General features: G+C 40.9%; 1 protein-coding gene across 2 annotated transcripts in view; it reads right to left on the bottom strand.

Annotated features, from left to right (window-relative positions):
* The window catches only part of PLPPR1 (phospholipid phosphatase related 1), a 140,730-nt gene that overhangs the window by 71,723 nt on the left and 56,147 nt on the right, over window positions 1–12,860 (bottom strand). For both annotated transcript variants that reach the window (XM_076362838.1, XM_076362840.1), the window contains one exon: window positions 7,230–7,339. In XM_076362838.1, the coding sequence (XP_076218953.1) occupies window positions 7,230–7,292 (63 nt within the window). In that variant the 5' untranslated portion in view covers window positions 7,293–7,339. The remainder of the gene's footprint in view (window positions 1–7,229; window positions 7,340–12,860) is intronic.

The following is a 12,860-nucleotide window of genomic DNA, read 5'->3' as shown; positions in this document are numbered from 1 at the left end:
GTTTCAGGGCACAGTGAAACAGATAAAACAGTATATTCACAACATGTTTCTCTACTACCAAATGCATTTTTTTTGTTACTTATACAGACAAAGAATTTTTGGTACCTTTAATCTCTTCCTTGAAAATTGCACTGAATTCCTTGGTGCAAACCCTATGATGTTATTCAGGCTGTCAAAGGGATTATTTGTGATGGGAAATTTTCAGGATAAAGAGGGAGGATACAAAATAGGCTTCACGTGTCTGCAAGCAACAATACAATTCTTCTTTCATTTCTGTTTTAAAGAAAAATGCAGTAAAGCAGCTAATCCCTCTTGGGCAGTCCCTTAATGTTAATTTTAAAATGTCCTCAAGAAGCTAAGGAGTATAAAATAGTAATCTGCTTTTTTCCAGAGTGCCCATTTTGGCCATGAGTTTTCTGTGCTTTTCACCTAATTGTGAAGCACCTGGAAGGATTATCTTTTCAAAAAATTAAGTTTTAGCTTATAGTCAGGTAACATGAAAGCTGCCTAGCAATTCAGCAAAACTAATCCAACATCCAGGAGACACCTATTCACTGAGATTAAGCCAATTTTACAGTATGGAGTTATCCAGTCATCTGGAACAAAGGAGGTATGTGGTGGAGAGACAAAGAAAGCAAACAATAAGGAATGACTGGCAAATGGGGAACATAAAGAGACATTTAGAAAGAGCAACAAAGAGAAACAGATACATATGCTGAGTGAATAAAATAAGAAACAATGAATCCCAAGAAACAGAAGTGACTGAAGTATGGGGATTATGCAGAAACATCACCCTGCTACAAGAGGAGCTCCTCCGAATTTGCACAGCATCTGTCACCATCAATTCACACAGTCGGTCTAACTAGAGGATCTAATGACAGGCAGTTTATACAACACCAGCACATGACATGTCCCTCAGGGCATTTTGTCCTCATAGCATCCCAGTGGAGCCGCATAGCACTACTGCTTGCATGGCACAGATGGGGAAACAAGGCACAGGGCTTTAAATAGCTATGTGCAAGACACCTATAGCAAGGGAAAGGATTGAGCCGGCACACACGAACTGCTGGAAAATCCTTCTTTTCTGCCTCAGCAGGAAACAAAATCAAAAAGCCCCACATGGTGGGTACTGAATACTGCTACAGAACAGAGTCACTGATCACTGTAGCTATTTGGAAGTTAATTCAACCTGGGATGCCTTTTTAGTTAATGTTTATTTTAAAATCTGCCTGGAATTTTTTGGCATTTTCTAGGAGAACTGGACGTTACTTTGCCAAAATTAAAACCTGTAATTTGAATATCCAAAACTGAGATCCTATGTTCATATCTCCTTTATGCAATTTTAATCATATCATTAAAGCTCTAATGTAATCAGCAAGTTTTTCTTATGACTTTTTGAAGGTCACTCCCAATACATTCAATGCCTCTTACAAATGTTGCTTTGAGGACCACAGCACAAAGAAAAAGACATTTCACACTCCCCAAACACTTCTCAAAATAAGAGGGCACCAGCCACTACACCCAAATGTGCAAAATCTTTTGAGTTTTCAGAACACCTAAACAAAAAATTAGGATAAAAAAGTGCCACATATGTCATGACTGTTCTAAATTCACTTATTTTTCATAGGTCCCTAAACCCTGCTGTGACGCTGATGACAAACAGGAGTTCAAGAGGCATTTGTCTCACTTACACAAATGATTTCAGTATTGCAGAAATTCTCCTGCTAAAGAGTAGTTCAGCTGTTGGCTTGACTACATGAAATACTGGCAGTAAAATGTAGGCAGGCAGAGAAAGAAGAATGCTTTCCTTCTGTGCTTCTGTAAGTTGAAACTTTTGGTTTTTTAATTACCTTTGAACTGATATTTGAAGATGATTCAATCTGTCCAAAACTAAAATAGCAAAAAGTAAAGGAAAATTTACCCCACTAACTGTAGAAACAGAGATCCTACGAGGCTGTAACATAGCTACAGTTCAAATCAAAGTTTGCATCAGAATAGATGTAAGACCAGAGCTTTGTATTTTGCAGCATTTTTCATTTTATTCGTGGGGGGGAAGGGAAGAAGAGATTTTTCTCACAAAATCTTCAGTTCTTTGCAATGTGCTATATATCGAGTTGTCAAGAAGAAACAGTTTCCACCCTGCCTGCAAAAGCTTTCCTGAGGGCAGAATAATGGATTTAGTGTGAAAAAGTAGGATCTTCAGATTACAGAATTTGAAAGATGTCCAATGTTTTAAGTTTTAATGTTGTTGCTTATTTGAGTCTGCCCCTGCTACCTTGTCAATGTCAGGATTACAATAATCTACAGTAAAGCACAATTTGGCACATACATCAGTCACATTAAAGTCACTCGGTATTCAGTAACTCTTTGATCAGTTTAAGACAATTTAATTAAATCTGGTGCCAGAAAATTGCAGCGTTTTCAAGTGCAAAGACACACCTCAGATGCGCCTGACTCCTTTAAAAGTAACTGTACTTGAAAATAAGTCCTCAGATAACTCACACCCTGAAACAACTCAAGCCCTCAAACCAGGACTTGCCATGTGAGGAGGAGGAGTAGGAAAAAGGAAGTAGAAAGCGCCACATTAGCAGAAATTCCAGAATAAGTTTCTCCTTTTATTATCTAGAGAGCCGTTATAGTCATAACTGCTGTTGACTCAGAAGAGATGAGAGGGTTTTCTTTGGAGGAAAAAGAAGTGTTGCTTATTGCTTCTTTAAAAACTACCATTCAAACACATACAATGGCTCAAAAGTTGTTCACATGCTTTCCCCCTGAAGTCACATATAGTTGTGGGGATGCTGTTAACTCATTGTGTGTAACTATCCTTCCAACGTCTATTAGAAAATGCAATTATCACACTGCATTACACTTCCTGTCACTAATGATAAGGATCACATACGCTGCAAAAGCAAGTATAATTGCTTTGACCCACCAAATTCAAAGCCAGACTGTACTCAGCTCCCCTACACCCCCCTAGCATGAGTTTTGTCCTAGAAAGCAAACACCCAAAATGGGATGAAGAAAGACAGAGAAAGACCACAGCACATGGAAAGCACTGCTAGATCAAGAACTCAGGGCAGCTCACCAGTCCCCTAGGAAGAGAACTGGGATTCGTCATGCTTGCACTTCTCCCACTTCTACACCTGACGTTGCCTAGATCTGAGGGAGCTTAGTTGTTCTGACAATTTATTCCCTGCCTGCAGAAAACTGGGCCGCTGTGTACAAAACACACCTCCGCCAGTTGTGATTTTACCTTTCCCCACCTTCAACCAGTACACATGTGGATGTTACGTGGAAGGATGTAACGTAGCACTCCTTGGACCAAACCTTGCAAAGCTGGGTTGCAAAATAATGAGACAGCTGTGCTGAAGCATCATTAAAGATGTTTCTGACAGCACTTTGACACTCATGTCCCAGCAGGTGAAGGAGGGAGGAGATGCTCCACAAAGAGCTTTGGAAACAAATGCCACCATAAGGCAAAAGTATGTGGAAAAGGAAGAAAATGTTAGGAATTTTTTCCTGTCATCCCAGATGTTGCTTCTCCTACTTTCTCTCATGCTTGCCTACAATCCATAAAACCACTTTAGTGATCAGTCCTGGTCATCAACAAATCCTCAGACAGGCTGCTGTGCACTGTTTGCATTTGCTGGGATAGATCCAGGGCATACCAACAGCTAGGATCTCTATAGCCTTTGCTGCATGTTCTGGGTCCACCATTGACTCCAAAGGGCTCTGGAAGCTACTGGAGTAGGGCATCCTGCTCTTTGCACTTCTGTTTAAAAACTGTGAGCAGCTAGCAGCATCAGTCCTCATGGACCAGGTACTCAATGGTCCGTACACTGCTCAAAGCAGTGGCACATGTCAGCTGAATGAGGAACAAAATTGGTCTCATTGTGTTGCAACCTCTTACATGTAAACCAAGGCTGGGTGAGAGCCTCCTGAAGGCTCCTTTCACTGATGCTGGCTGCAAACAATGCTGCAAAGGGGGACAGGGAAAAGGAGAATATTAGTCTCCTGTACTTCCTAATTAATTGCTTATGTGTTTAACAAAATGTAATATACCAAATCTTCATAGACATTTGGTGACAAATGCCAGACTGTAATGATACCTCTTATAATACAATAAAGAACCATCTAGAAAGCTGCCTGCATTATTTGGGAGAGGGACTCAGATTTGATAAGTGGCTAAAAATTAGTTTAATGATTCCCTATTTTGCCTTTAAATCTACTCATAATGTGACATTGTGTTTCTAATTAGGGACTGAAGATGTTGATTTAACATTTCTGTCATTACAGATTAGACATCACATGCTATCTCTATTATTGAAAAGTTCGTATTTTGAACATAAAAAGGAATTTGTAGAGTCAGGCACAAGGTTTAACTTTTTATAATGAGCCATTCATCTTCAGGTCAGGTTTCATAATAACTAACTGCTACAAGTTAGTTGAGTGTGAGGAAAATGAAATGGAAAAAAATGGAAGTGTGGATAACTGCTGAAATTGTGTCACATTTGTACAGACTGAAGCATAATAATATTTAAAATGTCCAAACTGTTTGTGACACCTCATTTCCACCACTGCCACCACAACTTCTTTGAATACACACTGCATACTGGGCAGTTAGCAAATATCTACTGGCAGGGCATCTGACATGACGATCGAGGCTCAGCATATTTTTTCTTAAGAGCAAATATGTCAAAACTTTTAATCACAGGACCACATTCCACGGAAGACAGTGGGGTAGGCAGCACATTCTGGGCAACAGGGCTACGGTAATATTTACTGACTATCTCTTTTCCTACTCATGATCACCTGTCTGCTGCTAGATTGTTTTTGCATGGAAAAATGTTATCAGGAAAGCAGGCAACATATTTTTAGCTGCCCTGCATGCACCTTTAGCAACTGCAGCCAGGTGTCCCACAGCTAATCAATTCTCATGGTTGCTTCAAAACTACAAAAATAGGGCCCATCCTAACCCAGGCAATCCAGTACAGGGCTTGGTATCTGGGGTAGCTCATCTAAAAAGCACTTCCTTTAGTCTCAGAATCATGGCAGTAGGAAAAGAAAAACACCTTCAGTGTGCCTTAAGATTTACAGGGACTTTTCAGACCAAATGGCTACTATCAATCATCTCTGCACTCCCAGCAGGAAATTAGATTTCCTGTTGTTTAATGCTACAATGCTTGACATAAGTCTGTGAATTTGTAGTTCCAGTAGTGCTACATTAAAAATCTATACTGTGGACAAAGGGGAAGAAATACATGTTTTCATCAAATGTAGCAGAGAGAACATCTTTTCAGACACTACCTCTCTGCTTTTGACTGATTTTTATTTAAAATTGTGTTTTAATCAGCAAAGCAAGTATATGAAAGGATAAGGAAAGTACACTTATGGGGCAAAATATTCTTTTCCTCCTGTAAAAAGATTTATTCTTATATTCATGTCAGTCTTGTCTACAGGAAGGACAATTTATATCTGTCATAGGCTGCCAACCAGGCTCAACATTCATACATTCAGAGGACTAAAAATCTTCAGAGCTGCTTGTTTCAAGCAATAAATTTGAGACATCTTGTTCCTGATGATCTTTATTTGGTTTCTTCCGAGCTTATTGCTGCTTTTTCCTCATTTTTAACCTTTCTCTAGCTGACGGGATAAAGTAGTGACCCATTTTTTCAGTCAGAACAGCCCCTCAGTTTCCCCAGGGAGCAGAGACAGAGATTCCCCAGGAAGCTGAACAAATTTGTCAGTGACAAATCCCTGTGAAGCACTGCAAGGCTCAGCCACCTTCCCACACTGGTGTTTGCCACAGCTGCAGCTGGGAAAGCCCTGTGCCAAGCTTTACTAGTGGTTTTATTATGCTTTTCCTCTGTCCTCATCTTCCAACCAGTCAGATTCCTCCGGCAAGGAAGGTCATTCAAGTCAAAAGGAAAACTACTACTTACATGAGATTAAGCACCCAGGGATCATCTGACTGTGTTTTGGGGGCTAAGCTGGTAGTACAGAAAGTAGGGAGTGCATATAAGTGAACTGTATCTCCTGGCTGGAGAAGACACTACAAGGGGGGTACTCCAGGTGAGTAAGGGTTAGAGAGGTCCTGGATACCACTGCATGCTTTTCCCATGCCCCTGAGGAAAGGTCAGTGCTTAGGAGCTCTGGAAAGCAACCATTCACAGTGCCCATTACACCTGCCACTGCAGCACACTCAAACCTTTCCAAGATTTCAGTGGAAATGGGGTAAGTCTTACACAACACCCAGCATTACAACTCATCTTTTGACTGGTCTTATTGCTCCTCTTGTGGAAGACCACAAGTCATCTCATAATTTGGGCCAAAGAGTGAGTATTGCATCCAAACTACATCAGACAGGTGGCTCTGAAGATGATCAGTCACAGGCAGTTATCTCCTTTTCACCATCTAAATTTGACGGAAGCTTTCACCCTCCTTGGAAACCCGGAGTTTCCCCCCTTGCCAAGAAAACCATCCCAAACTTATAAGCACTAGTTGAACATTCATTGATTTGGATAATGATTTTGGTCAGTCTGGCAGCATTAGGGTAAGTAAAAGAAGCACCACAAAAAAGCAATTTGTACAGAGTAAAATAATAAGCCAATTTAAAAAAATCCCTACCCTTAACAAAGATGTGGAGCCATACTCCATTGTGGGAACAACCACTCCTGTAACTTCACTGCTGGACAGTTCAGTCCTTGTGCTAGCCAAGCTCCTTCATCACACTTAAAGGATAGGCATGCCTCATCTAAATTTTATGTTCCACCTGAACTGACATCAGAGCTGAGTGTTGCTTCCTAAGCCTATGAACCGTTAGACTGTGAGATCAGACATTTCCTTAAACAAGGTCTAGTCCTTGTGCAGCAGCAAGATGGATACAGGTCTGAGGAAAAATGGGAAGATGAGCAATCACTTGCTGCTGAACTACACCTGCAGCTACTGCCCGTTCTGTCAAATACCACAGGACTAGCTGGCAAATTGGGTACAGGCAAGTCTTGAAAACACAGCATCTACTTGTTCTTGCGTGCTTGTACCTAAGATCTGACTAACTCACGGGGGATTGTTTTCAGGGGGACTTGATGGCACTGAGTATGAAGATGGATATGCATGTTATCAAGCAAGAAAGCATTCTTCCTTACAAACAAAATGGCCAACAAATGACTTAATTCCTGAAGAGCAGAGCTGCCTTCTGTGTAGGCTTGGCAACTGAATGCTGCACTCACCTCAACAAAGATGAAGCAGGGGATGATGGAATAACTTCTTTGGGTATTGTTTCCTAAAGCCATTTCTCATCACACTTCTTGGGGAGGCACTGTTCAAAACTTATATTATCCTGAAAAAGAAAAGACAAAGGTATTTCAGAATGTTTCCTTTTTTTGCAAACTCCACATTTAACACAACAAGGTTCGTAACATGAAGCACTGACATATTGGAACAGGGATACAGACTAAAAAAAGCATCAAGGTCTAACTTGTGGTCGTACAAAATAACCTAAGGCGGCACTCCCTTTGCAGCACAAAAGCAAGAGGCAGACACAGGTCACAAGATACATCCCCTACAGAGCAAAGAGTGATAAGGAATACAACTGTTTTCCTTAATTACAATCCACTCTCAAGCAAAGGCTTCTTCCCTGGGACTGTAAAATCACATTTTCAGCCCACTGTCCTGCCTACAGTGTGTTTTAAATCAAGAGGTTTTGGTAATTGACTTCTGAACTTGTACTTTAAAAGACACACTTATAGTACATTAATTGTACACACAATCAAAATGTTTATCTACGTGAAGTGTGACCTGCTCAAGATGACAGCATGTCTTATGCACAAAAAAACCCTAATAAGCAAATACAACAAAATGCAATGAAGGACTGGGCGTTGTTGCAGAGCCTTTCTAGCCTGCTATAAATTTGTACATTAACCCACAAAACCCTACCTACTTAGCATTACTTCAGGCTACTGGCTATTCCAATTAACATAACCTTATAACACTCTGTGTTAAGACACTTAATCTCTTTACAGCACAAAAAGTAGGAAAGGAGAGAACAGAAGACTAACACGGAGAATTTTTACTGAGAGTGCATGTGCTTTTCTGTATGCATGAGATAGCACATCAAGAAGCGAAGTCTGGCTTAAATGATTTTAGAGAGAGGAACAGGCTAGCAGGGAAGAGGGGGCTGGAAAAGCAGCACGTTGCTCAGAGCTGCCAGGTGCATGCTTGCACAGAGCACGAGACACAGAAGAGAACGGAAAACATTTGCTATCAATTTTAACATGAGCCCATCAAGCAAGAGCACAGATTTAGGTGGGCCCGACCTCACTTCCAACACTCACACAGAAACCCTGCCCTGATCATAAGCATCTCCACAGGCCAGGGCCAGGGGGAAGGAGGTGAAAGCTGCTGTATTTTCCAGAGGATGCTTTGCACAACATCTTCCCCCAGCTCTTTGACCTCACTGGCATCTGGGTGTCTATTCAGGCCTTGGCATATGGAGCCTGTGAGGTTCATGAAGGGGTCAGTGCTTTCTCACCAGCTCTCGGCAGGGTTACTGGAAGAAATACTATTATCAGAGCACTGAGTTCAGCAGAGGTTACGAAGCCTGATTGAGGAGCTGGATCAGCTGCCAGTGCTTGCCACCTGCACCATGATGCAGGCTCTTGTCTTGCCACCTATGAACTACTTAATGTATTTCTTACCTCAGATCTACACCATTTGACCCAGAGCTGTAAAATACACAATGTATATGATGGTTTTGGTAATATGGTTCTAGGCACAGCACAGCTGTAGTGACTCCAGTGAAGCCAAATCATGTGTCAGAATGGCTTCTGAACTATAACCATTGAAAAATGCAGTTCCAAGTCAAACAAAATACTCAGGAAATGTTATTTGTGACATGCTTCAGACACTCCCATCCTACACTGTATCCCAGTTATGAAATACAAATATTCTGGATTTTCAAAATGCCTTTTTTTCCAAACATACTTCAACTTTACTTAGGAGATAAAATGGGTTTTATCTTAGAGGTTAGTGCCATTGTTTTAAAAAAAAGACAAGCTAATCCAACCCCATTTGGGCTGTGGAAAAAATTTCCAATCATTCATTTTTTAACAACATTTTTCATACCGCCAGCTCTTCTGCCATGTGGCCCTCCCTTTAACCTGGCAAACGCATGGTGCCTGGTAGAATAGCAGGTTAAACAGTTAGAGTAGCTTTACAGAGGGTAGCTATTTAGAGAGCATTATTCCACTAAACTCCTTTTGTATCCTGGAGATACACTGTCAGCACCTTTTTGCAAATCCTGATTTTCAAATAGCTTAGTGCAAAGGTGTTGATACCTGAGCACCTTCATGAATGCTTTCTCAGATCAAGCTTAGAAATAACCAAGATTTTCCATAACACTGTCCTGTAACTTCAAGCCATGCCTTCAGTTCCAACCACTGTGACTGCTGTGTGTTCCTGACCAAAGCAGTAGGCTGCAAGGCAACCCAAGAATTTAAGAAATGTTCTCAACAGAGGACTGACAGCAACTGCACAGACTAGCAAAGAAGCTGAAGGTTCTTAGTAGTCATATAAAATTGCCTAATTTAATGCTAGAGGATTCCCGATGTCATAAATGTGCATGTGTGTCTGTTCTTTTAAGCATATTGTGCACCACTGGTTTAAAAACCTGCATTGCCTATGGGAAAGCATTTTACATGTCAGCTTCTCTCCTATGTGATGACACATTTGTGTCAGACATAAGTAGTAAGAGACCAAATAGTTGCCTGATCAGGCCAGCTAATTCCCAGATTGTGGGAAAACTCTCAGCTAGCCTGCACTTGTCATAGCAGGTCTTTTCATGAGCTCAGCCAACAGAAGAGGAAAGGGGAGGAACAGTGTGATCTTGGTGGGAGCACCATCTTTTGTCTCTCTCCAGCTGGCAATGTGTCCTCTAAGGACACAGACAGCAAAACATGGATTACAGCAATGCCTAGATGCTTCAGTCTGCAGAGCAGTCAGAGGTAACCCACTTTTGCTCAAAGCATCAGGGAATCATCATAAGATGTAAAACAAGTGTTTAGTGGCAGTCCTGTTTTATAATCCATGAAGATCTCTTCGCATTGAACAAATTTTCATAGTGCAAAGCCTCTGACCAAAGCAACGGGAAATAACAGCTACAACATCAGCATCTGGTATTGCCTTCTCCATTTTTTATTTTTATCATTTTGACTCAATTGTTAAGGAACCCATGCTAGCAAAACTGTAAGAGGTTTTTTAGATCCCACTAGCTGTGACCGTTTACGGCCTGGTACGTGGGCATTGCATGAGAGTAGAATTGGTCAAACCTATTCTAACTATTTAGGGACCACTGTAAAGGGAATATTAATAATCTGGAGCTCTGGTATTATGAGGTGCCTCTACCCTTTAAACAATATATATAATTGTATAATACAACATTTGTGAATTAATTAGCATTAGTTAGTTCTCATCTTGCTCAATTTACCCCACGTGCATTTTCAGAAAGCCCCTGAACTACAGCGTAGGAGGTTATTGTCTGATGTCTCCTGGGAGAACAAGCGAAGACACAGAATATACATAAGTGAACTGAAAATTAACTGAAAAGGACAGCAAAGAAAAAAGAATTCAAGCTGAAGAGATTTTCTTGCCACAGGGAACCATCCAGGGGAAAAAAGAAGAATGAGTGTCTAAGAGTGGAGGAAAGAAGAATGTTCTAAAAAAAGGTATTTTCTTACAGGTTACTAACCAGCAGAAGAATTTCTAAAAGCCCCATTCAGGTATGTTCTAAAGCTTTTGATGTGAGCGTGTGGCAGACAGCAAAAAGGACATATCTAGGACAAGCTAGCATTTGCTGTGCCTTTGTAGTATAGCTCCTGCAGCAGACACAGTACAGCTGATCGTTGTTCTGTGTTATCAGTTCTCAAACCAATTCATTGCTTTTCCATTCTTCAGGAGACAGTGGCCACCCTTACGTTTTTTAAACTGTGTCTTGCATAGGTGAGAAGAGAAGATGAACAGTATGGCTTTACATATTGCTACAGTGGATATCTGGGCACCCGTGGAAAACACTAAAATCAACGATCTAGAAAAGCTAACAGGCACCGTTTATCATAGTTTTTAACCTATGTTTCATTTAATCAGTACCAATGCATGTTTCTTTTGCCATTAGCTCAGAGACTGCCAGCCTGAAACGCAGTAACTGCTGCGCAGACTAAGACAGCAGTGTAGCTGCTGGCACACGTGGGACATCACTTCACTGCAGAATCCCAGATCTGCTCAGAGCAGAGGTGAGGAGGGCAACCACTGATCATTTCGTACCAGGATGTGATGCAAGCACAAAAATATGGATTTGATTTCCTGTCCCTCTTCATCTAGACAGTTTCATGATCTTTTCAGCAGCAGCTAACATGTTGTTTCAAAATAAAATGTAAACATTATATTAGGAGCAACACAACTGTGGTGTTTCTGTAACAATGTTAAAGACACTTAAAATGCAAGCATCCCCCTGTTTGTAAATCAGTTTAACCTCGCATTAACAATTTGCAACCCTCTGTTGGCAATTGGCTTCAAATTATAAAGATCTTCCTTCTCATTAAAATAAGAATTCTGTTTACTCGTTAAAAAAAAAAAAACAACCCACTAAAACTTCTGCACCAGTCCATCAGGGATCAATTTGCCCAACTGAAACACGAAATTGCATATGTCAAACCTCCATTCAGTTAAGAAAACGAATTCAAACTAATGCCACTGCTGAAGATTATTTTCCAAGCTTTTGCAGAGAACTGTATCATTATAACCATTATTTATTACAGTAGCGCTTACAGATCTCATTCTAAAGCAAAGTCCTCTATTTCCTGTGGGGGAAACAGAGCCAGAAAGAGTTGAAGCAATTTGCCAGACATCACACAATGACTCAATGTCTAGGCTGAAGAAAGACGTATTATTCTCAGACTCCTGTCAAGTGCTCTATCCACTTGACTATACAATCTCTACACTTGAAACGTACTTGCTAATTCCTGCACAAGAACTATGCAGTTCTTATTGTGCATTTAAGTAATAGAGGTTTCCCTTAGCTTGCTACTGAAACCATGACAGATTGCACATCGCAACTCTGCACAAGCACTGATCAAACGTGCACCAAGACGTGACAGCCTCGCACCCTCTCTGTGCAACTTCACCCCTGGCACGTGCAAAGGCACCCAGTGCACCAATCCCAATGCAACCCTGGCATGAACATGCATGTAATTTTGAACAGGTTGCAACAGGATAATAGAGGGTGAAAATGTCTTTCCCAAAGCTCTTTTCCACATAAACCTAACCAATGCATACAAAAGGGCCTAAGGAATCAAAGGTAAGATTTTCCTGCAAAAGGCAGTCATGGCTATTTAATGTTTTCCTGGCTAAAGTACAGACATTTTTAGTGTTTTCAAAGCAATCAGAAACAGTGAGTAGTGGCATGAATCATTCCAAAAACCAAACTGTGTGAGGAAAAGCCCAAATGACACTGTAGCATAAAGACCTGTTTGTGATTTGGTTTGTCTGCCTTGCATCCAAATATAACACAGAATGTTTGCTTGGTGTTACTGCATAAAAATAGTAAAGCTAAGAAAATAGCACCACATCTGCAACAATTAGAAGGTACCAGACAACTGGCACTCAAGTTTGCTGTCTCAGTGAGCCAGAACACGCTGGTTTTGACCTACAAATGAGAAAGTTATCCTTTGGATCAGGTTGCCCTTGATCTGTGGAAAAGTGCATACACACAATGGAGCTCAGGCAAGAGGGAAGACACTCACCTAGCTCTGGCTTCCCATCATCAAAGAACTCTTTAGCTCATCCACCATGAACTGAGAGGCAAAGAG

The sequence above is a fragment of the Aptenodytes patagonicus genome, chromosome Z (genome assembly GCF_965638725.1).
Source record: "Aptenodytes patagonicus chromosome Z, bAptPat1.pri.cur, whole genome shotgun sequence".
Taxonomy (NCBI): domain Eukaryota; kingdom Metazoa; phylum Chordata; class Aves; order Sphenisciformes; family Spheniscidae; genus Aptenodytes; species Aptenodytes patagonicus.
Note: the sequence above shows the minus strand (reverse complement) of the source record. Positions and strands in the feature narration are given on the sequence as shown.